This window comes from Prionailurus viverrinus, chromosome A3 (genome assembly GCF_022837055.1).
Source record: "Prionailurus viverrinus isolate Anna chromosome A3, UM_Priviv_1.0, whole genome shotgun sequence".
NCBI classification, from domain to species: Eukaryota; Metazoa; Chordata; class Mammalia; order Carnivora; family Felidae; genus Prionailurus; species Prionailurus viverrinus.
In genome coordinates, this window is record NC_062563.1 from 50,167,358 (window position 1) to 50,192,642 (window position 25,285).

The window sequence follows — 25,285 nt, forward strand, 5'->3', positions numbered from 1 at the left end:
TGGGAAGGGTGTTTGCTCATTTTGGAGTGTGTTCTAGAGAGGCAGCATTTACAGAGACCCCTCTGAGAACAAAGGAACTGGCAGGCACCGCTTCTCTCCCCTACCCATCAGTATAAGCACAGGGCCACTTGCGGGAACCAGCATAGTGCCATCACTCCCTAAGTAACTTGCTTTCACAAAGTCATGCCCCCAGCATCCTGGTGGAACTGCCCCTCCCAGTCATGCTTGCCTCAGTCCCGGGGTGGCAGATCCCTTCCCCCCAGAAGACTGGCTCAAACCCCTACTTACACCATGTCTCCCATTGTGAGAGTTTTGAGAGGCCTTGGTTTCAGCAGTGGTGGAGACAGGTCTCATTTCACAAGCTGACCAGAGCACACCTAGTCAAAAGTTGCCACATTCAGGCCAGGGATTAAACATTGCCCACAATAGACAAAGACGGCCTCTGCAGATGATTGGTCTCAAGGATAAAGCAGCCAGAACACAATAGTTGAGCACACACAGCACACATTGGAGACACTCCCTGAAGCATCAGGTTTTGGAGAATAGGGGACACTACACTGCAGGACACTACAGGACCTCTTTTTCATAAAACCATTACTCTCAAGAATAGGAGATGTAGCTGACTTTCCCAACATACAGAAATAGGCATAGAGACTTAAAATTAGAAGACAGAGAAATTTATCCCAAATGAAAGAACAAGATAAGGCCACAGCTGGAGATCTAAGCAAGAGAGACATAAATAACATACCTGATAGAGAATTTAAAGTCCAGATACTTGTTGGACTTCAGAAAAGAATGGAAGGCATTGGTGAGATGATCAACACTGAGATAAGGAATAACATAAGAAAGATAAAGCGCTCAATAGGAGAAATGAGAAACACTTGATGGAATGAACAGCAGGCTGGAAAATGCAGAGGAAGGAATTAATGACTTAGAACAAATGACTCCATCAAACAATAACATTATAGGGATCCCAGAAGAGATAGACAAGGGGGCAGCAAATTTAGTTGAGTAAGTAATGGCTGAAAACTTCCCTAATCTGGGGAAGGAAACAATGTCCAGATCCAGGAAGCCCAGAGTACCCCCAACAGACTCAACAAAAGCAATCCATACCTAAAACACAGGGAAGAGAGGAGTAAACAATTGGTTGACACTTAAACAACCATCAACTTAATATAGACTGCTACATGCAGAAGATGGTATATATAAACCTAATGGTAACCACAAACCAAAAACCACTAACAAATATGCAAAGAATAAAGAGCAAGAAATCCAAATATATCACTAAAGAAAACCAGCAAGCCATGAAAGAAAGAGAAGGGTCAGAGAAAAACTTCAGAAACAACCAGAAAATAAGTAATAACATGGCAATAAATACATATCTATCAGTAATGATTTTGAATGTGAATGGACTAAATGTTCCAATCAAAAGACATAGGGTGTCAGAATGGATTTAAAAAAAAAAAAAAAAAGACCAGTCTATATGCTGCCTATAAGAGACTCATTTTAAACCTAAACACACCTACAAATTGAAAGTGAGGGATGGAGAAACATTTATCATGCAAATAGATGTCAGAAGAAGCTGGAGAAGCAATATTTATTTCAGACAAAATAGATTTCACAACAAAGAATGTGACAAGAGACCAAGAAGGGCACTATATAATAATAAAGGGGGCAATCCAATAAGAATATATAATTTAAATATTTATGTACCCAACGTGGAGGAACCCAAATACATAAAATTGTCATAATAAACACAAAGGAACTGTTTGGTAATAATACAGTAATAGTGGAGGACTTTAATACCCCTGTTACATTGATGGATAGATCATCCAAACAGAAATTCAATAAGGAAACCATGGCTTTCAATGACACATAGGACCAGGTGGATTTAACAGATATATTTAGAATATTCCATATTAATGCACATTCTTTTCAGGTGCACATAGAACATTCTCCAGAATAGATCACATATTAAGCCACAAAACAAGTCTCAACAAATTCAAAAGGATTGAAGTCATACCATGCATCTTTTTGTAGTGTTGATACCACACTATGAAACTAGAAATCATAAGAAAAAAATCTGGAAACCACAAATACGTTGAGGGTAGATAACATGCTGCTGAACAATGAGTGGGTTAACAAAGAAATCAAATAAGAAATCCAAAAGTACATGGAAATAAAAGTACATGAAAATTAAAACACAATGTCTAAAACCTTTGGGATATAGCAAAAGTGGTTCTAAGAGGAGGTTTATAACAATATAGGCCTACCTCAAGAAGCAAGAAAAATCAAAAACAAAAACAAAACAAAAAAAACCTAACCTTGCACCTAAAACAGCTAGAAAAAGAAGAACAAACAAAACCCAAAACCGGCACAAGGAAGGAAATAATAAAGATTAGAGCAGAAATAAATTATACAGAAACTAAAAAACCAGAACAGATAAATGAAACCAGCAGCTCGTTCTTTGAAAAGATCAACAAAATAGATAAACATCTAGCCAGACTCATCAAAAAATAAGAGAAAGGATTCAAATAAATAAAATTTCAAATGAAAGAGGAGAAATAACAACCAATGCCACAGATATACAAACAATTGTAAGAGAATATTATGAAACACTATATGCCCACAAACTGGACAACCTAGAAGAAATGGATAAATTCCTACAAACATATAATCCACCAAAACTAAAGCAGGAAGAAATAGAAATTTTGAATAGATCGATTACCAGCAAAGAAATCAAATCAATAATCAAAAAACTCCCAACAAACAAAAGCTCAGGACCATATACCTTCACAGGCAAATTCTACCTAACATTTCAAGAAGAGTTAATACCTATTCTTCTCAAACTTTTCCAAAAAATAGAGAGGAAGGGAAACTTCCATATTTACTCTATGAGGCCAGCATTACCCTGATACCCAAACTAGATAAAGACACCACATAAAAAGAGAACTATAGGCCAGTATCCCTGATGAACACAGATTCAAAAATCATCAAAAAAAATTCTAGCAGAGTCCAATACTACATTAAAAAAAAATCATTCACCACGGTCAAGTGGTATTCCCAGGACACAAGCGTAGTTCAAAACTCACAAATCAGTCAACATGAGATATCACATCAGTAGAGAAAGCATTAAAAACCATATCCTTTCAGTAGATGCAGAAAAAGCATTTTTCAAAGAACAACATATGATCACGAAAAAAACAAAGTACAGGGGTGCCTGGGTGGCTCAGTCGGTTAAGAGCCTGACTTAGGCTCTCATGGCTCGTGAGTTTGAGCCCCACATTGAGTCCTGAACAATGCTGTGTCTCCCTCACTCTCTCTGCCCCTCCCCCGCTCGCACTGTCTCACTCTGTCTCCCAAAAATAAAAACCGTTAAAAAAATTTTTTTTAATTAAAAAAAACAAAGCACAACATCCGATCATGATAAAAACCCTCAGCAAAGTAAGGTTAGAGGGAACATGCTTCAACATAATAAAGGCCATATATGAAAATCCACAGTGAACGTCATCTTCAATGGGGAAGAACTGAAAGCTTCCTCCCTGCCACCCCCAAGACCAGGAACAAGACAAGGATGTCCGCTGTCATCACTTTTATTCAACATGGTAATGGAAGTCCTAGTCAGAGCTGTTAGCAAAACGAAATAAAAGGCATCCAGATTGGTAAGGAAGAAGTAAAACTTTTACTATTTGCAGATGACATGATACTCTATATAGAAAACCTTAAAGACTCCACCAAAAAACTACTAGACCTGATAAATGAATTCAGGAAAATCACAAGACACAAAATCAAGTGTACAGAAATCTGTTGCATTTCTATGCACTAATAATGAAACAGCAGAAAGAGAAATTAGAAAAACAATCCCATTTACAATTTCCCCCCAAATAATAAGATACCTAGGAATAAATCTAACCAAAGAGGTGAAAGACTTGTACTCTGAAAACTATAAAACACTTTTTTAAAATTTTTTTTACATTTTTATTAATTTTTGAGAGAAGAGACAGAGCACAAGTTGGGGAGGGGCAGAGAGAGAATGAGACACAGAATCCAAAGCAGGCTCCAGGCTCCAAGCTGTCAGCACAGAACCCGACGTGGGGCTTGTACCCACAAACTATGAGATCATGACCTGAGCCAAAGTTGGATGCTCAATTGACTGAGCCGCCCAGGCACCCCAGGAAAATCACAAGACACAAAATCAGTGTACAGAAATCTGTTGCATTTCTATGCACTAATAATGAAACAGCAGAAAGAGAAATTAGGAAAACAATCCCATTTACAATTGCTCCCAAAATAATAAGATACCTAGGAATAAATCTAACCAAATAGGTGAAAGACTTGTACTCTGAAAACTAGAAAACACTTTTTTTATGAAAGAAATTGAAGATGACACAAAGAAATGGAAAGGCATTCTGTGTTCATGGATTGGAAGAACAGATATTGTTAAAATGTTTATACTACCCAAAGCAATCTACACATTTAATGCAAACCCTATCAAAATACTGACAACATTTTTCACAGAGCTAGAACAAACAATCCTAAAATTTATATGAACTACTAAAGACCCCGAGTTGCCAAAGCAACTTTGAAAAAGAAAAGCAAAGCTGGAGGCATCACAATTCTGGACTTCAAGCCGTGTTACAAAGCTGTAGTGATCAAAACAGTATGGTACTGGCACAAAAATAGAAACATAGATTAATGGAACAGAATAGAAAACCCATACATGAATGCACAACTATATGGTTGGTTAATCTTTGACAAAGCAGGAAAGAATATCAAATGAGAAAAAGTCTCTTAACAAATGGTGTTGGGAAAATTGGTCTACTATATACAAAAGAATGAAATGGACCACTTTCTTACACCATACACAAAAATAAATTCAAAATAGATTAAAGACCTAGATGTGTGGCCTGAAACCACAAAAATCCTAGAAGAGAGTTCTAGTCAGTAAAGTTTCTAATATTGGTCGTAGCAACATTTTTCTAGATAGGTCTCCTGAGGCAAGGGAAATAAAAGCAGAAATAAACTATTGGGACTACATCAAAATAAAAAAGCTTCTGCACAGTGAAGGAAGCAATCAACAAAACTATAAGGCAATCTATAGAATGGGAGAAGATATTTGCAAATGACCTATCCTGTAAAGGGTTAGTATCCAAAATATATTAAGATCTTCTACAACTAAACACCCCCCCCAAAATAATCCAATTTAGAAATGCACACAGAAGAAATGAACAGACATTTCTCCAAAGATATCAGATGGTTAACAGACATATGAAAAGATGCTCAACATAACTCATTATCAGGGAAATGCAAATCAAAACTACAATGAGATATCACCTCACACCTGTCAGAAAGGCTAAAATAAAAAATACAAGAAACAACAGGTGTTGGTGAGGATACTAAGAAAAAGGACCCTCTTGCACCGTTGGTGGGAATGCAAACTGGTGCAGCCTCTCTTGAAAACAGTGTGGAACTTCCTCAAAAAATTAAAAATAGAACTATGCTATGATCCAGCAATCACACTACTGGGTATTTACCCCAAAAATACAAAACCACTAATTCAAAGGGATATATGTACCCCTATGTGTATAGCAACATTATTTATAATAACCAAATTATGGAAGCAGCCTAAGTGTCCATCAATAGATGAATGGATAAAGAAGAGTGAAATTGTATATATACAATGGAATGTTATTCAGCCATAAAAAATAATCTTGCCATTTGCAACAACATGGGTGGAGCTAGAGATTATTGATGCTTGATAAAATAAGTCAGTCAGAGAAATACAAATACCATATGATTTCACTCATATGTGGAATTTAAGAAACAAGCAAAGGGAAAAGAGAGAGAGAGAAGCCAAGAAACAGAGTCTTACCTGTAGAGAACAAACTGGTTTCCAGAGGGGAGGTGGGTCGGGAGATGGGTGAAATAGGTTGATGGGGATTAAGGAGTGCAGTTGTTGTGATGAGCACCAGGTGATATATGGAATTGTTGAATGACTATATTGTACACCTGAAACTATTACACCGTATGTTAATTATACTGGAATTAGAATGAAAAAAATTATCAAAAAAGGGGTTATCCTTCAAATTTGTCATTTGAATTCTGTTTACTGAATATGAACATCAGAATGCGTATGTAAGGACCACAAAACATGTAAAGTCTAGGTCTTCAGTGGAATTTATTGTTATAGGAAGTGTTTTAGTTTTCAAAACATTCTCTTTATATATATTCTTACAGATAGTAAAGATTTGAGGGAATGTTTGTGCCATAATTATGCCATCTCTATAATTAATTACACAAATAACATGTTAATTATAGGGAGTTAGAAAATGAAGGGTAGCATATATCTTTTTAAATGTTGTACATCTTTTTCTTAAAAGTGGTATTTCTAAGTTTTAATTAATCTTGTATTTGAAAGGTTTTCATGATGATCAAAGCTTTACTGTCTCTAGGTACATGGTTGTTGGGCCCTTCTATTCATAAAGTGGGGTGCCACATGCTTTGAGTGGGAATCAGATGATGATGCGGGGCTTGGGTGGGCCTCCTCCCCCAGGCCCCTCCCCCATTTATAATATAATATGAAAAGTGAAACACACCACCAGTGTATCATACAGGGCTGGAAATTAGTTCCAGGGAGCAGATTACACTAAAAACTAGAACTTCAACAGAAGCAGCTCCCTCCTGACTGCCATCAAGGGCACATTTAAATATTTTTTTAATCATAGAAAATCTAAAATATGTACAAATATTGAGTGACTGCTATGAAGAACTCCTTCCACATACCCATCACTGGGTTCCACCTGTCATCAAGACCTACTCATGACTTCTCATTTCCCTCACATCCCTCACTACTCCCAGATTATTTAAGCTAATATCAAACAGCATATTTCACTTATTGCCATTTCAACAGGTGTCTGTAAAGATAGGGTCATACCGGTATGACCCCTAAGATATTGACCATCATTTTCAGGCAGTTGACAAACTTGTTGACTGCCTTATAATTTTTTTTGATAATTTTTTAATATGAAATTTATTGTCAAATTGGTTTCCATATAATACCCAGTGCTCAACCCAACAGGTGCCCTCTTCAGTGCCCATCACCCACTTTCCCCTCCGTCCTATCCCCCATCAACCCTCAGTTTATTCTCAGTTTTTAAGAGTCTCTTATGGTTTGCCTCCCTCCCTCTCTAATTTTTTTTTCCCCTTCCCACCCTGCCATGGTCTTCTGTTAAGTTTCTCAGGATCCACATAAGAGTGAAAACATATGGTATCTGTCTTTCTCTGTATGACTTATTTCACTTAGCATAATGCCTTATAATTTTTTAAGCAGTATATTCAGAAACTTAGCTGCATTTGTTTGATATGTCTCTTAAGTCTCTATTAATCTATAGGCTTCTCTTTTTTTAGTCTTCTGCCTTCCAGTTTATTTGTTGAAATGGTTTGTCCTATAGAGTGTCCTGCAGTCTCTATTGGACTGATGGTGTTCCCAGCTGGTGTTTAACCTGCTGCTTTGTTCCAAGGATTTTACTCTCACAAGTTCTACTCAACATAATACTGACAGGTCTAGCTGGGGTATTTAGAAAAGAAAACAAAATAAGAGGCATCTAGATTGGAAAGGAAGAAGGAAAGGTATCTCTTTGAGCAGATGAAACAAAAATATATTAGTACAACTGAATGAGTTCAGCAAATTTATAGATATAAGATCAATATGCAGAAATCAACCGAATTTTTATGTAACTGCAATGAATGATCTGAAAATGAAATTAAGAAAATTATTCCACTTAAAATAACATCAAAAATAATGAAATACTTAGGAATTAATTTCCAAAAGAGATGCAGAGTTATGTTCTAAAAATTATAAAACATTGTTGAAAAATAAAAGGAGACCTAAAAATGAAAAGACATTTCATGTCCATCCATGACTTGGAATCTCAAGATGGCAATACTCCCCAAATTGATCTACAGACTTATTGCAATCCCCCACTAAAGTTCCAGTTGTCTTCGTTGCAGAGATTGACAAACTGATCCTAAAATCCAGATGGAAATGCACAGACCAGAAATCAGTATGTATGTATGTATGAATGTATGTATGTATGTATTTATAGAGAGCAGGTGAGTGGGGGAGGGGCAGAAAGAGAATCCCAAGCAAGCTCACACTCAGCACAGAGCCCAAAGCAGGGCTTGATCTCATGATTGTGAGATCGATGAGCCAAAATCAAGAGTCAGACACTTAACCGACAGAGCCATCCAGGTGCCCCCAGACCAGAAATCATTAAAACATGCTTGAAAAAGAACAGTGTGGAGCCTGCTTGGGATTCTCTCTTTCCCTCTCTCTGTGCCCCTCCCACACATGCTCTATTTCTCAAAATATATAAATAAACTTTTTTTTTTTGAAAGAAGAACAAAGTGTGAAGGACTCACACTTCCAAATTTCAAAACTCACTATGAAGCTACAGTGATCAAGACAGTGTGGTACTGGCGTAAGGATAGACATATAGAACAATGGAATAGAATTGAGAGTCCAGAAATAAACCCTCACATTTATAGCCAACTGATTTTCCCCCAATTATTTTGAAATTTTGGTAAAATACACATAATATAAATTGCATTCATACTGTGCCATGATCACCACCATCCATCTCTAGAACTGTTTCCATCTTACAAAACTGAACCTCTATATCCATTAAACACTAACTCCCCATTCTCTCCTTCAAGCTGCTGACAACTACCATTCTACTTCCTGTTTCTATGAATTTGATATTCTAGGTACTTCATATAAGTGAAATCATACAATATTTGTCTTTTTATGACTGGCTTAATATCTTCAAGATTCATCCATGTTGGAGCATATGTCAGAATCTCCTTTTTAAGGATCCACAAATATATTCCATTGTATGTATGTACTACATTTTGTTCATCCATTCATTGGTCTATAGACACTTGGATTGCTTTGCCTTTTAGCTACTGTGAATAATACTTTTATGAATATGAATGTACAAATATCTCTTCAAGACCCTACTTTCAATTCTTTTTGGTATATACCTAGAAGTGGAATTTCTGGATCATATGGTAATTCTATGTTTAACTTTTTGAGAGACCATCATACTGTTTTCCACAGTGGTGAAACCATTTTACTTTCCCACCAGCAGTGCACAAGAGTTCCAGTTCTTCCACATCCTCACCAACACTTGAACACTTGTTATTTTCCTTTTTTTTTTTTTTGATAGTAGCCATTCTAATACATGGGAGATAGTATCTCTTATGGTTTTAATTAACGTTATTTCCCTACTGTGTTGTACGTAAGTGATGAATCACTGAATTGTACTCCTGAAACCAATATTGTACTGTATGTTAACTAACTAAAATTTAAAGAAAAAGAAAAAAAACCATTATTTCCCTATGATGAGTGATGTTGAGCATCTTTTCATGTGCTTATTGGCTGGCCATCTAAATATCTTCTCTGGAGAAATGTCTGTTTAAGTCCTTTGCCCATTTCTGAATTGAGTTGTTTGTTTTTATTGTTATTGTTGAGTTTTGGGAATTCTCTATTCTGGATATTAATCCCCTGTCAGATATGTGATTAGCATTGCTAATATTTTTTCTCAGGTTGTCTTTTCACTTTGTTGACAGTGTCCTTTGATGCAGAAAAGTTTTAACTTTCATGAAGTCCAGTTTTTTTTGTTTTGTTTTTGTTTTTGTCACCTGTGCTTTTGGTGGCCTATATAGTCAAATTGCTTTTTTTTTTTTAAGAAAGTGTACCAAAATAACTCAATAGAGAAAAGAATATTATTTTTGATAAATACTGCTAGAACAGTTGGATGTCCACATGCAAATGAATGAAGCTGGATCCCTACCTGATACTCCATATAAAAATTAAGTCAAAATGGATCAAAGACCTAAATGTAAGAGCTAAAACCCTAACACCCTTAGAAGTATATAGGCAAATCTTCATGATTTAGCAATAGATTCTTAGAAATGACATCAAAAGCACAACCAATAAAAAGAAAAATAGATAAATTGGACGAGAGTTAAAACTTGTGTCATCAAAGGACATTATGAAGAAAGTGAAAAGGCAAAATGGGAGAAAATATTTGTAAATCATAAATCTGATCAGGGTCTAGTATTCAGAATGTATTAACAACTCTTACAACTCAATAACAAAGAGACAGATAACCCAATTTAAAAATAGGCAAAGGACTTGAACAGACATTTTCCCAAAGAAGGTATACAAATGGTCAAAAAGCATGTGAAAAGATAATCAGCATCAGTAGTCATCAGGAAAAGTAAATAAAAACCATGAGATACCACTTTGCACCCACTAGAGTGGCTATGCTTGTAAAGACAGAGAACAAGTGTTGGCTAGGACATGGAGAAATTGGAACCTTCATATACTGCTGGGAGAAAGTAAAATGGTAGAATCACTTTGGAAAATAGTTTGGAAGTTACTCAAAAAGTTAAGCATAGATTTACCATGTAACCTAGCAATTTCACTCCCAGGTTTATTTCCAAGAAAAATGAAAACATATGTCTACCCATAAAATTGTACTTGAATGTTCATAGCAGCATTATTCATAATAACCAGTGGAACTAGCCTAAGTATCCATTTATATGATAAATGCATACACAAAATGTGGAGTAGTCATCCAGTGGAAAGGTACTCAGTGATAAACAGTACTGATACATGCTCCAACATGGATCAACCCTGAAAACATTATTCTAATTGAAAGAAGCCAGATACAAAAGGCCATATGTGGTTTGTTTCCATTTAAATGAAATGACCAGAATAGGCAAATCTAGAGACAGAAAGTAGAAAAGTGATTGCCAAGGTCTGGAATAGGGAAACTGGGAATGATTGCCAGTGAATATCGGGTTTGTTTTTGGAATGGTGAAGTTCTGGAATTAGTGGTGGTTGTATAACTTTGTAAATATGCTGAAAACCATTGAATTATTCTCTTCAAATGGTGAATTTTATATGGTATGTGAATTATATCTCAATTAAAAAGGTTAAAGATGCTTTATCATGCTTTTTCTGTCTTTGGTTCTGAAACCCACTTGAGCAAGATTTTACTTTCTGTCAATTAGCTACTATTTGTGCCTCTTTTGAATACTTTCAAACTCATGGCAAAATTTGCCTTACTAGGCTGAGATGTACCTACAACATTCAAGGGTAAAAACATAAAAGAACAAAACATCTTTCCTCCCACATAGCCTGCCTTTATGTGGTATGCTGGTCTCTGACTTTAGTAGGTGTTTTGTGAATAAGAGGTTTCACAGTCAGATAAATCTGGAAAATGCAGTTAAATGTGTTGCTTAATTTGGAGCCAGTGTATATTACTGGGTAAATTCTGCCTCCCCTGCATATCCAAAATATCTTTGGTGGAACACACTCCTTGAAATTGCTGTGGGAATTAACTCAATATTTTGAAATCTTACTCTGAATCAGATCACAGTTTGTGTTAATGCTGTTCAATTTACTTAATAGACACTAAACTGTTTCTTTATGACTTTGATGTTTTTATGTCCTTACAACTTTGCTTCTACCCTTTGTAATTTATCAGATCCTAAAGTATAGGCCGGAGACCCCAGGGGCCCCAAGACCTTTCAGTGGGTCTGCTAGATCAGAACTGTTTATTCTTACTCTGTCACAGGTATATGGTGAAGCTTTCCAGAGATATTCGTGTGATACCTCAACAGATTGAATGCTAAGAGAGACAGTTATTAAAGATATTTGTAGAAATAGAAAACACTGCTACTCTTCTCAGTAAATTGTTTTCATTTTAAAACTGTATATTTGATTAAACTATGTTGTTTATGTTAATGTTAATGGGTTTATTATTTTAAAATGAATTCATATAGGCTTAAAAAACATTGATCTGTTTTAAATTTTTAACTTGATAAATATTGATAGATATAATTTCAATAAAGAATAGCTCTTGGGGGTCTTCCTGAAACCAAAAAGTTTAAAAACCACTCATCAAGATAATTAATGAGAGCCATTTGTGAAGTTTAACATACTAAAGCCAGATTAATGGAACAATTATCCATCTATCATAACTGATAGGCAGAACCTTCAGGTATGCATTCTGGAAAGGTTTCAAGTCAGGTGAAGAAGTTGTGACTTTGTTATTTTCTGATTTTTAACATTGTATACATATTTCACAAGATTGCACAAATGTAGTTGGGATGCCACAGGAAAGGTAGTTTTAGGTGTTGGTTTAAAAAGATGTCACATGGCACAAAAACAGACACATAGACCAATGGAATAGAATAGAAACCCCAGAACTAGACCCACAAACATATGGCCAACTCATCTTTGACAAAGCAGGAAAGAACATCCAATGGAAAAAAGACAGCCTCTTTAACAAATGGTGCTGGGAGAACTGGACAGCAACATGCAGAAGGTTGAAACTAGACCACTTTCTCACACCATTCACAAAAATAAACTCAAAATGGATAAAGGACCTAAATGTGAGACAGGAAACCATCAAAACCTTAGAGGAGAAAGCAGGAAAAGACCTCTCTGACCTCAGCCGTAGCAATCTCTTACTCGACACATCCCCAAAGGCAAGGGAATTAAAAGCAAAAGTGAATTACTGGGACCTTATGAAGATAAAAAGCTTCTGCACAGCAAAGGAAACAACCAACAAAACTAAAAGGCAACCAACGGAATGGGAAAAGATATTCGCAAATGACATATCGGACAAAGGGCTAGTATCCAAAATCTATAAAGAGCTCACCAAACTCCACACCCGAAAAACAAATAACCCAGTGAAGAAATGGGCAGAAAACATGAATAGACACTTCTCTAAAGAAGACATCTGGATGGCCAACAGGCACATGAAAAGATGTTCAGCGTCGCTCCTTATCAGGGAAATACAAATCAAAACCACACTCAGGTATCACCTCACGCCAGTCAGAGTGGCCAAAATGAACAAATCAGGAGACTATAGATGCTGGAGAGGATGTGGAGAAACGGGAACCCTCTTACACTGTTGGTGGGAATGCAAATTGGTGCAGCCGCTCTGGAAAGCAATGTGGAGGTTCCTCAGAAAATTAAAAATAGACCTACCCTATGACCCAGCAATAGCACTGCTAGGAATTTATCCAAGGGATACAGGAGTACTGATGCATAGGGGCACTTGTACCCCAATGTTCATAGCAGCACTCTCAACAATAGCCAAATTATGGAAAGAGCCTAAATGTCCATCAACTGATGAATGGATAAAGAAATTGTGGTTTATATACACAATGGAATATTACGTGGCAATGAGAAAAAATGAAATATGGCCTTTTGTAGCAACGTGGATGGAACTGGAGAGTGTGATGCTAAGTGAAATAAGCCATACAGAGAAAGACAGATACCATATGGTTTCACTCTTATGTGGATCCTGAGAAACTTAACAGGAACCCATGGGGGAGGGGAAGGAAAAAAAAAAAAGAGGTTAGAATGGGAGAGAGCCAAAGCATAAGAGACTGTTAAAACTGAGAACAAACTGAGGGTTGATGGGGGGTGGGAGGGAGGAGAGGGTGGGTGATGGGTATTGAGGAGGGCACCTTTTGGGATGAGCACTGGGTGTTGTATGGAAACCAATTTGTCAATAAATTTCATTTAAAAAAAAAAAAAAGATGTCACATAGAACATCCGAAGAAGATGGCAGGGTAGGAGGAGCCTAGGCTCACGTCATCTCACAGACACACCTACCTAATAACCACATCAGCATAAATAACCCAGAAAACGACCTGAAGACTGGCAGAACAGATTCTCCACAGCTAGAGAAGAGGCCACATCCAAGAGGCGAATAATATATCTAAGCAGTTAAATAATTAGTAAATAAATAAATAAGTTACATAAATATCATTAAACCATATGCAATTAAAGAATTATTGAAACCACTAATTTTGGTGTTAGGCTACATGTTATAATCTGTTCACTATACGTAGGTTAATAACCTGGCAATATCTTTGGATGTTAAACCATGTCTCATTTGGATTATTTATTCTTTCTTTTTTTTTAAGTTTATTTAATTTGAGAGGTGGGGGAGGGTCAGAGAGCAAGGGAGAGAGAGAGAATCCCAAGCAGTCTCCATGCTGTCAGCTCAGAGCCAGACACAGGGCTTGAACTCACGAACTGTGAGATCATGACCTGAGCCGAAACCAAGAATGGGAGGCTTAACCAACTGAACTACCCAGGCTCCCCTGATTATTAACTCTCAAGTAGTTTGGCAGCTTTTGAGATACTGGAAACTTTCATTTTCATAAATACCAGATTTTAACATTGGATTTTCAAGTCTAAAAGCAGACTTTTTTAACCTTTGATTGATAGAAACTCACAAGATTTAATATCTTTCCTCCTGTTGTGTGAGGAAGATAGACACTAAGTAATACTAAAACATTGCCCTTGTTTTTATTCACAGCTGGGGCTGGACTTGGAAGAACTGGAGGAAATAGAAGAGGACGCCGGCCTTGGGAATGGAGGCCTGGGGAGGCTGGCAGGTAAACCCGGCACCTGGCTGGTGCACAGTCTCTCCTGGTGTAATGCCCTGGCCACTGCTCACATGGCGAGGCAGAGGTCAGCCGTGCTCTGAACAGCAGTCTGTCAGTGTAGATTGGCCCCTCTGAGTGGATGGGAGAGTGTGTTTCATCCACATTGAAAAAAATGCAAAATATTATGTTTTTCCTTTATACAAGGGATACTTCCTAATTATCATGAAAACCAGGCTTGCTGGTTTTTGGGTAGCTGACCCTGGGAGGGGGTTTCCAGTATACTGACCACTTTCCGCAGCCAGTAATTGGGAGAAAGATGGATAGACACATATGTGTACACATATACACATACATATATGCATGTGTGCACACACATACATTCACATACACATGTACACATATACACACACATGACTTATGAATGTAGGTATGCTATTCCTGCTTTACTGTAGTAAACAGATTGCCTGGAAATAGCAGAGTCATTCCTTTCAGGATATTGCTCCCTTGGGCCATTCTGTTTGACAGTATATCCAGCCTTGTTTTTCCTGTTTGAGGTGTTTGTTTTGTTTTGTTTTGTTTTTTGTTTTTTGGGGGTTTTTTTTTGGTAGCTTTTTTAGGGCAGAGGGAGCTGAATGAAGAACTTAGAAGTGGAGGGGCACCTGACTAAGTCAGAAGAGCAAGCCACTCTTAATCTCAGGGTTGTGAGTTTGAGTCCCACATTGAGTGTAGAGATTACTAAAAAAAAAAGTAAGTAAACTTAAAAAAAAAAGCCAGAACTTAGAAGTGGAAATAGCTGTCACAGTGAGATTTGATTTTGCTGTGTGCTTCAAGGCTCTTGGGCACAATGTTTCTGGAACAGAAATAAGTTTTGTGCTGCCCTTGTGTGTGGGGGATATGGGAGGGTGGGCTCAGGCCCCTACCACTTTGCATTACTGCCCCTCTGGGAAGTTGTCATTTTCTAAAGGGATCAAACACCCTAAAGTTTATCTGAGCTTGTGCATGTGCCTTTGTTTTCAAATGTTAAGTTAAATTCTTCAGAAATTATAAATGCAGCATATATTTCTCCCAAACAAAACAGTACATGGATTTATATAAGGAAACAGTTTGCAAGGCCTGCCCCACCTCCACCTGTTGATGTGAAAAGCTTGTGTGTCACCTACTGCTCTCAGATGCAGGGCTCTGTCTTAGTTTATGGCAGTGAAATCATCCCAGACAATAAGCTGTAGCTTACTTTCCACACAGACCCGATCATGGCATCCCAGCCAGAGGGCAGCACGTAGCCCTGAGGGAGCTCCTGGGTCATCAGTCCCCTGCGGCTCCCTTTAGCCTCGATAGCATTCTGTTGATTATAGCCATCTTCCCAGTCAGTAAAAACAGCACCTGTTTCTCCAAGCCCAGGAGGCTCCAGACCCTTCGGTCTCCTTCACAGCTCAGGTAGCTGCCTAAACTCCCCTCCTACCCTAAGGCTGGTGGCTGTCAGGCAGGACAGTCCCATCCCTGCTGTAACACAATCTGCTCCCTTCAGGGGTTCAGGGCATCTGCAGGCCTTCCATAGTCTGGTTCCTATTGCCTTCCTAGTCACTTTTCCTGCCACTTGTGCGGTGCCACTGGCCTTGCCCATGGACTGGTGTGACCTCCTCTGGGGCCCTGTTTCCATGGACTCCTCTTACCTGTGCAGATGTGGGTAGCCCCCAGCCTGCTGTAACTTGATGTGTCCTGTGGCCCTCCTGAGAGAATGCTTTCTTCAGAACAAGATTCCAGATCTTACATTTGTGGATCCTCTTATTCCTAACCCTCAGCACAGGGTCTAGTAACAGGGGTCTGGGCATACTTGGTGAATTGAACAAGTATTTTATTTACTGATGTTTCTTGTGGACTTTTTTTCCTTTTTAATCCAGAAGTTTAATAAGACTGTCTTCTGGATCTTTATTTAAAACACTGGTCTTTTTCAAGACATTTTCATTGGAACAAAGGCTTATTAGGTTGATGTGCTGCTCCAGCCACGTTCCAGGGGCCTTGGGTGTTTGAGTTCTTTTATGGTAAAATGTCCATTCCCAGCCCCATCCCCGTGCCTCCTTCACTAGCGTGTAGAGCTAGTTCGTGGTGTTACCCCACTGTCCAAACAGCATGGACAAGTAGAAGGTGCAGGGGTGGGGAGGCCTTCAGCCTGTATGAGCTAAGACAAAGGTAGCAGTGAGGGGACTTTGTGTTGAAAGGTGTGCCAAGTTAGATGAGACTCTCTGGGGTTCTTCACTTCTGCCCTTCCCATCTCCCCACAGCCCCCACACTAACACCCTCTTGGCTCAGACCATGGCTCTCAAGGTGAAGGGATTGAGGGAGGGCTCAGTTTTACTTTCATGAAATCTGAAGCTGACAGGTTACCACTGAATCGCTGTCTGGCATCCAGAGGCCAGTGTCCCAGTACCTACTTAACATGGGTGTCTGGGCCTTGCTTCCAGTGGGCCTCAAAACTGCTAATTATCTTTGATTCCAAGAAGTTCTTTGTGTTTGGAATTTTCAGCCTGCTTCCTTGACTCAATGGCCACATTGGGCCTGGCAGCATATGGCTATGGAATCCGCTATGAGTTTGGGATTTTTAACCAGAAGATTGTCAACGGCTGGCAGGTGGGTGAAACTCAGTTCTTTCACCTGTTTCCACCTCTCATGTGCAGAAGAAAACAAACAGGTACTTTCAGTTCAGTTTTTTATATGCTAAATTCCTTCCTGGAGAGATTGTCTGCCTGTCCTGGGCAAGGCAGAGGTGGGATAGGTCGGGGGTATCCTGTGAGCTTCGTGCTTCCCTTAGAGCTCTATGTGGGCTGCCAGAGGCCCATCTTCTGTGTGAGCTCATCACACACAGCTTCTGTGTGAGCCTGGGAAGCCTACTGGGTGGGACCCAGGGCCTAACTGGCCTTACAGGTGTTGCTAGGTGCTGCCTGCTGGTTCCCTGTTGTACCTCAGCATGGAACAGAGGTGGCCCTCTCTGGTTTACCCTCAGTGGGACAATTGACATGGAGTAGTTAGAAGAAGAGTTATTGTAGGTTTTGTTTCCACCTTCTGCCTTCACTCCCCGACACCACTGAGGGGACTGTGTCCTGTGCCAGCCTCTGCAAAGCAAAGTGCCTTGAGGAAGAGTGGGCTTAGATCCTGAAATATCAAACCATAGCTAAGTGAGGTGGCCAAGAACACATTGGTGGAAAGAATATAACCTCACAGTGCAACCTCAATGTCCTACACTGGGCAAGAGGGTCATTTCCCCTCATTCAAAACTTTAAAATGGGGGCACCTGGGTGGCTCAGTTTGTTAAGCATCCAGCTCTTGGTCTTGGCTCAGGTCATGATCTCACAGTTTGTGAGTTCAAGCCCCAAGTGGGGCTCTGTGCCGACAGCACAGAGCCTGCTTGGGATTCTCTCTCTCCCTCTCTCTGCCCCTCCCCTGCTCATGCATTCATGTGCATGCTGTCTCTCTCTCTCTCTCTCTCTCAAAATAAATAAATAAACTTAAAAAAAAAAGACTTTAAAATCGAAGGTATGGCTATTCCACTTGATTAGAAAATAGTTTATGTAATATAATTTGGCTCCTAAAAATGACAGACAAAGCAGGGCTGTGGTTGGGATTAAAGGTTTGTAACAGGAGAATAGTATAGAATATAAACAGATGGATGCCTGGGGTGATGGAAAGCTCCTATATCTTGATGAGGCTGGGTCACAGGTACGTGCAATTGACAGAACTCCTCAAGAGTATCCTTAAGGTTTACACATTTTGCTGTCTATATATTAACCTAAAAAATAAACACAGGGTGAACTGTACTTAATGAGGTGCATGCTGAAGTGTTCGTGGAGAAGTGTACAGATGTCTGCAACTGACTTTGAAATGCATCAAGAAATTAATGGGTCGATGGATGGAGGATATGTGATAAATCAAGTATAGCAACATGTTAACAATTATGGAACCTAAGTGGAAGGTGCGTGGGTGTTCACTGCCAATTCTTTTAACACTTCTTTATGTTTGAAAGCACTCATAATAAAAAGTTGGCAAAGAAAAGTATGGCTAACAGTAAAAGAAAACTTAAAACAGATTTGTATCTATTGCTTAATTTGTAGAAGTACTCTCTCCAGCCTTAAAGAGAACTCCACTCTTCCTCCTGGTACATTATAGGTAGTTTCATGCACAGTTCCTTATGTGTGTGTGTCTGTCAGAGGCACCCCATCCCTTGTACCCCTGTGTCCTTTAACCCATTCCAGCTCCTTACAGTCGATGCAATGTGCTTTCATAAGACAGAAACTCTGAGGCCCCTCCTTACCTACTTGGTGTTATGGTTAAAGGCAGAAAGGTTTTTTGTGTTGTTTTTTTGTTTGACCACAGACATTTCTTTCTTCTGGTGTTCTATTTCTGTATATTACTGCCATCTTCCAAAACAATTTAAAGACAGTTGTGGGATGATAGGTGAATCATAAACTCACCCTCCTCTCACCCTGTTTTCATGAGAGCCAGTCAGTTTTTAATGGAGTTTAGCTGTAGCATAATTAAATGTGGGCAGTGGTCAGACAGCAGTGTTGTTGGCTGTGGGGCAGGGAGAGGGGTCTGGAGAAGACACCCTCCTGCCTCTTGTACTTGAGGAGATGCTGCTTCTGCAAACAACTCATGGAATTACGTTACAGGAGATGACCAGGCTTTGGTGTTGGAGAATTTCACTAATGTACAGACATGGCACCAGATCAAAAGGCAGGACTGGTCCCATGATGAATAGCTACCTGCACCAGACAGAAAAGCCCAGCCAGAAGTACTATGGAGAGACACATATTCAGGCAATAACATCAGCTGTGTCACCTCCCTAAAACTGCAACCAAATATTCTTCTTTTACTTCTGTGTAGGAACCATTAAGAAAAAAACCCAGAGCACCTGGCTGGCTCAGTTAGTAGAGTGTGCGACTCTTTGATCTTGGGATCCTGAGCTCAAGCCCCACATTGGGTACAGGGCTTAGTTAAAAAAAAAAAAAAAGACAAACAAATAAAAATTTTTGAAAACCCTCAAAGTAACATACAGGCACACCTTATTCTGTTGCACTTGGGTTTATTGCGCTTCACACATAATGCATATTTTATAAATTGAAAGGTGTGGCAACTCTGCATCAAGCAAGTTTGTTGGCCCCATATTTTCAACAGTATTTGCTCACTTTGTCATTTTGGTAATTCTCACAATGTTGCAGACTTTATTATATTGTTCTGGTGATCTGTGATCAGTGATTAAAACTTGCTGAAAGCTCAGATGATGGTTAGCATTTTTTAGCAATATTTTAAAATTAGGTATGTACATTGTTTTTTTAATAATTAATTAAATTTTGGGGGGAGAGAGCATGTACAAATGAGTGGGAGAGGGAGAGAGAGAATCCCAAGCAGGCTGCATGCCCAGCGCAGAGCCCCCACATGGGGCTTGATCTCACAACTGTGAGATCATGACCTGAGCCAAGATCAAGAGTCAGATGCTCAACTTGACTGAACCACCCAGGTGCCCCTGGGCACATTGTTTTTTAAGACATAATGCTGTTGCACACTTAATAGACTACAGTATAGCATAAACAAAACTTTCATATGCACTGGGAAACCAAAAAATTCATTTGACTCTCTTTTGCTAAATTGGCTTTATTGTGGCAGTCTGGAGCCAAATCTGCAATATCTCTGAGTTATGCCTATACCTGGGGTTATTTGTTAAATTTGAAGAAGAAAGACTCACTTATTTAATTTATATTTATAATTCTTTATACATTGCCTGCCAAATTAGTTTATTCCGAATGCTTCTACTCAAGGATTATTAGACTCTGTGGGGCTACTTTTAGTTTTATTGGTGGGATTCTTTTTTGTGTATTTACTGATTTTGGATACCACTAAGTGCAGTTTTTGGAAAATTAGCTGCTTCAAGGAAGGCCTAGCACAAAAGCAATGTCTTCTAGTTGTGTGTGTCCAGACATTCGTGCTACAAAGGCAGCCTGGCCCCTGGCACCTGTGAATTTGTGGTGTCATTTTCAAAGTGGTGGACTTCTAGTGATTTTTTTTTTTTACTATAACAGCTTTATTTAGTTATCAAGTGTTTTTTTAATATATTTACAAAGTTGGGCAGCCATCACCACTATCTATTTCCAGAACGTTTTCATCACCTCAAAAAGAAATCCAGCATGGATTTGCCGTCACACACTAGCACCTGACAACCATTAATCTATCTGGTGTCTCTATGCATTTGGCTGTTCTAGACATTTCCTATGAATGGAGCCATACACTACATGGGCCTCTTTGACTCAGCGTCTTTGCAGGGTTTATCCATGTTGTAGTACGCAGCAGAACTTTATCCTTTTTTTTTGCTGAATTCAGGTTGTTCTTAATGTCTTTTTACTTTAATGCATTCTTCTGAATTTTATCTGAGTTTATTTCTTTAATAGGACGACATGTTAATTTTCAAACACGAGGCCTTGACTGGAACTGGACATCTTTGCCTTGTAAATAGGCTATAGTTTATTTCAGTGCTGGATGGCATCGGTATCTCAACAGCATGGTCATTGTGGGAAGTGGAAAGGGGTGGCCCTGCGCCCATGACTGTCTCCCCACTGCCACCTGAGAGAGCTGACCTTACCACCGGCCCCTTTCCAGGTGGAGGAGGCAGATGACTGGCTGCGCTATGGCAACCCCTGGGAGAAAGCCCGGCCCGAATACATGCTTCCTGTGCACTTCTACGGGAGAGTGGAGCACACCCCTGAGGGTGTCAGGTGGCTGGACACTCAGGTATCCACCCTGGGCATCCCCAGGGAAGTGTGGGGCTGAGTGAGCTGGCTGCCACATTTTGTCATCACTCCTCATTCCCTTTGGGAGTGGGAGGTGTGCTGTTTCCCCAGAGGACCTGACCCAAGGTGACTGCCTGGGAGGTTTTGTTCTCATACACTCAATTCTTACACATTGTCAGGGCTGCCCAGACAGTGGAAAACACTCAGTGTGAAGCCACTGTCTTTGCAGTTTAATAGGGGCTTGTGTTGGGGTTCAGACTAGCAGTCATTGAATGGCTAGCAGGACAGTGTTGTGACAGGGGCAGGGTGTTAATCCCTGGAGGGACATGGATAGTCCCCAGCATCTCTAGACAGCAGGTGCTTGATGCATGCATTCACCACAGTCACCACACACCACAGGCCTCAGTAGTGTCTCCTGGGTGCTGCCCACCATTACTGAGCTATCAGAGTCCTGGGCATGTGGTGGTCTAGATGGATGTCCCAGCACAGGGCACAGGCACTGATGAGGGAACCAGGGCAAGAACATGGAGAGTCCAGTCCAGGCTCTGGGATGGTGGACAGTGCACATCTGAGTGGTTTCAGCTAAGGGACTGAGAGAGGTAGCAGGAGAGCTTTTGTGAGGGGGTAGCTGTAATGAGCAAGGCTCAGCCATCTAGATGTGGGGCAATGAGCCCAGGAGACTGGAGAAGTCCCAAGCATGCAAAAGTGAGTCATCCAGATTTTCTGCAGCATAAGTTTTAAGGAGTGCATGGGCTAGGGTTGGCTGGAGCCATGTTATGGAGGCCTGAAATGCCATAATAAGTTGTATTTAATTCAAAAGAGGAGAGAATAAGATCAGTTATCTGATTGCATGCGCTTGTAGAAGATGAGCATGTCATGTATGTAGGGAGGCATAGAGACCATTGGGGCATTTCTATCAGCCCTGGGCTGTTAGGGATGCTTTGTAGGGCTTGTCACTGGCTTGGATAGGGCCTTGGGGGGCAGGGGAGTAGGGAGCAGGGGTGAGGGTAGAGGGGAAAGGAAAAGTGATTCTAAGGCTCTAGTGATGCTATCAACACGGTCCTTTTGGCTGTCAGAGCCACTTTCATCTCGTAAAGCCACATAGTTGAACTTGTATGAGCCCCCGTGAGCGTACCTGAATGTGAGAAACCTCATCAGAGGATCTGAGGGTTGGAAGTGACCTTGAGGCTGGTGTGTGTCTTCCTGTGCTTGACAAGAGTAAAGCAGATACTTGTGGACAGACTGGAATCGGGCGTGGGAGGAGCTTGGCAGGTTCTGTGGGTAGAGAGCAGGCCCTGCATTTTCTGTTGTGAGTGGAGTGTGGGCTGGTTTGGTTTCTCTGAGGGTTAGAGGTCAAGTTTCCCAACAGGAGGAGCCTTTTGCAGGCATTGGAAAATGGAAGTCAGAAATAGAAGTCCTCTGTGGAGAAGTTAGTTTGGGTCATGAAACTACACAAGTGGGTCGAGTGAGAAGAGGAAGGAGGGCAGAGAGAGGACAAGGACACTGGAGTCATGACTGCTAACAGAGTGTGAGTGAGGTTGACACAGTGGCTCCTTGAAGATCTGAGTGGGAAGAATTCTTAAATCAATGCCAGTGTGGAAGGAGGAGAAGCTAGAGAAGACAGAATGACCTCAGGAGTGTGGTCAGGGCCTTACTGCAGAGCCATCACAGGTGGTCTTAGTTGGGGAGGCCTGCAGGCTTGGCACAGGGCAGGTTGCAGGGATTTGGGGCACAAGGAGAAAAGCCAGAGGGCAAGCAGGTTGGCCACCAACGGGGAGCAGAATGCTGCTGCTGGGGTGAGAAGGCCTGGGACTGGGGACTGTGTTGCTAGCTGACTGGATCTGACCATCTCTCGGCCAGGTGGTGCTGGCTATGCCCTACGACACCCCTGTGCCGGGCTACAGGAACAACACCGTCAACACCATGAGGCTGTGGTCTGCCAAGGCACCCAATGACTTCAAGCTCCATGACTGTGCGTTCTGACCCTCTTATTTCTGTTGGATGGCTTCTCCCAAACTCACCCCGTGAAGCTCTTGTCTTGTCTGCACTATCACTGCTGTGCAAAGCACAGGACTCTCAATGTGGAGGCCAGAGGGCAGTGTCCTCAGAGCACCAGGGCTTCCCAGGGAGAGCCCACCAGCAAAGCCACTGCTCATGGAACCCTGTGCCCTCAGGAAAGACCAAGGGGCCTAGGGCTCTGCAGGATGTGTGGGGGATACAGGTTGGGCCTGGGGCAGAGTGAAACCATGGCTCTGGGAGCATCTTCTGTGCAGGAACGTCCCTCACGCAGTTCAGGGAAGTGAGGGAGGACCTTCAGGGAAAGGGCACATGAGGAGTCAAGGGAAGGGATGTGGGTTCTGACCTCACTGTTTCTGCCCCTAGTTAATGTGGGAGGCTACATCGAGGCGGTCCTGGACAGGAACCTGGCCGAGAACATCTCCAGAGTCCTGTATCCAAATGATAATGTGAGTATCTCATGTGGTTGCTTCTCTTCTGCTAGGAAAGTGTGCTAGGGGCTGGGGCTGTCTAGAAGGACCTATTTGCTGGCCTCCCATTCATCAGGTGAGACCACGTAAGTAGCTACTAGCAGCCCTGTGTGGCTCCTCGGAGTGAGGGCACCACAGCATGCTTGACAAAGCCCCACAAGTCCAAGTGTGCCTGTTAGCATCTCCCCTTTGCTCTCTCCCTAAGAGGATACAGCAGGAGGTTCTTGGCCTTGCCTCACATGTCTATACTGCTGTGTACCCGGCTGCCCCTGAGGCTGGCTCTGAGCTGACTCTGTGCAAGACCGTATGCAGAGCAACGTGTGGGGGATGTGGGAACTCGTCAGACCTCACGTCCAGTCAGTTTCTGCTCTTCTGGCACGTGATGCCACTTCCCCAGGAGTTGGATGAGCTATTTCTCAAATGGGAATAGCAGTCCCTGCTTTTCAGTGATGCCTTGAGACATACGCCAGTCATGGTTCGAAAAGCTTTAATTATGTGCCACCACCCACTAGATGAAGTAACAATCACAGTCCCCAGTGATTGCTACTGAGTTTAGTGTCTGGTGGCTTTGTTGTTGCCAGACAAGAGCCCTTAGAATTTGCCTTTGTTAGTGGGTTGTGTGTTCTTTGTTTTATCAGAGTAACAGGTGCACATTAGTAGCAAACGGAATTGGTGTTGAAAGGCTCACAACCAAACATACCCCATTCCCCCTTCCCCTGCCAAGATTTTAAGCAGATTCTAAAGCTTCAGGTACAAGGCATTTTTAGGACACTGACACTTTGGAGCTTGTGCTTCTGAGTGGCTCTGGCTGTTAAGGAACGAGACCTGCATGCCTGGTGTCCTCACACAGGGCACCGTGACCATTTGCTGGCTGCTTCCCTATCTGAAGATCACACACAGGTCAGGCCATCTAGACCTTCTGCTTGTGCCCCTGAGCTGCAGGTTACCTGACCTTGGGCCCTGGGATGGTGGTGATGGAGGTGTCAGCACCATGCTGACACTCAAGGGCTCTCGTCCTCTCATGCACACATGGGTCTCTATGGTCCCTGGAGCAGGGCCTCCCAGCCTCGTGCCCTTCTTGAGCCCTGGGGTGGGGGTGGGGGTATCCCTGAGGACCTGTGGTGGCCCTGGTGGCTGTTGTTGGTGCCAGCGCTGTCCTGTGTCCACAGTTCTTCGAGGGGAAGGAACTGCGCCTGAAGCAGGAGTACTTTGTGGTGGCTGCTACCCTTCAGGACATCATTCGCCGCTTTAAGTCCTCCAAGTTTGGCTGCCGGGACCCAGTGAGAACCTGTTTTGAGACATTCCCAGACAAGGTGGGTGTTGATGGGTCTTGTGCAGAAGGACAGGACATTCCCAGGCTTGATTTCTATCTCAAGGCTGGGCGTGGATGAGGAGAGGACAGCAGCCCCCCTCATTTCCTTGTCATCAGGGGCCAGGCCCCCTCCTCTCTGACCAGGGCCACACTAGGTGTCCTTAGGAGCAGCAAAGGACACTGTAAAAGGTTCCCGTGGCAAAGCGTGATGCATTTGATGGGCTGGGTTT

General features: G+C 41.3%; 1 protein-coding gene across 3 annotated transcripts in view; it reads left to right on the forward strand.

The window, feature by feature from the left end:
* Positions 1–25,285, forward strand: part of PYGB (glycogen phosphorylase B) — a 60,225-nt gene that overhangs the window by 16,290 nt on the left and 18,650 nt on the right. For 2 of the 3 annotated variants that reach the window (XM_047852014.1, XM_047852013.1), the window contains exons 3-8: positions 14,415–14,493; positions 17,006–17,109; positions 21,127–21,258; positions 23,118–23,229; positions 23,640–23,722; positions 24,913–25,056. In XM_047852014.1, the coding sequence (XP_047707970.1) occupies positions 14,415–14,493; positions 17,006–17,109; positions 21,127–21,258; positions 23,118–23,229; positions 23,640–23,722; positions 24,913–25,056 (654 nt within the window). Of the gene's footprint in view, positions 1–14,414; positions 14,494–17,005; positions 17,110–18,304; positions 18,449–21,126; positions 21,259–23,117; positions 23,230–23,639; positions 23,723–24,912; positions 25,057–25,285 lie in introns of those variants that run through there. The other variant, XM_047852015.1, reaches the window with a different exon arrangement.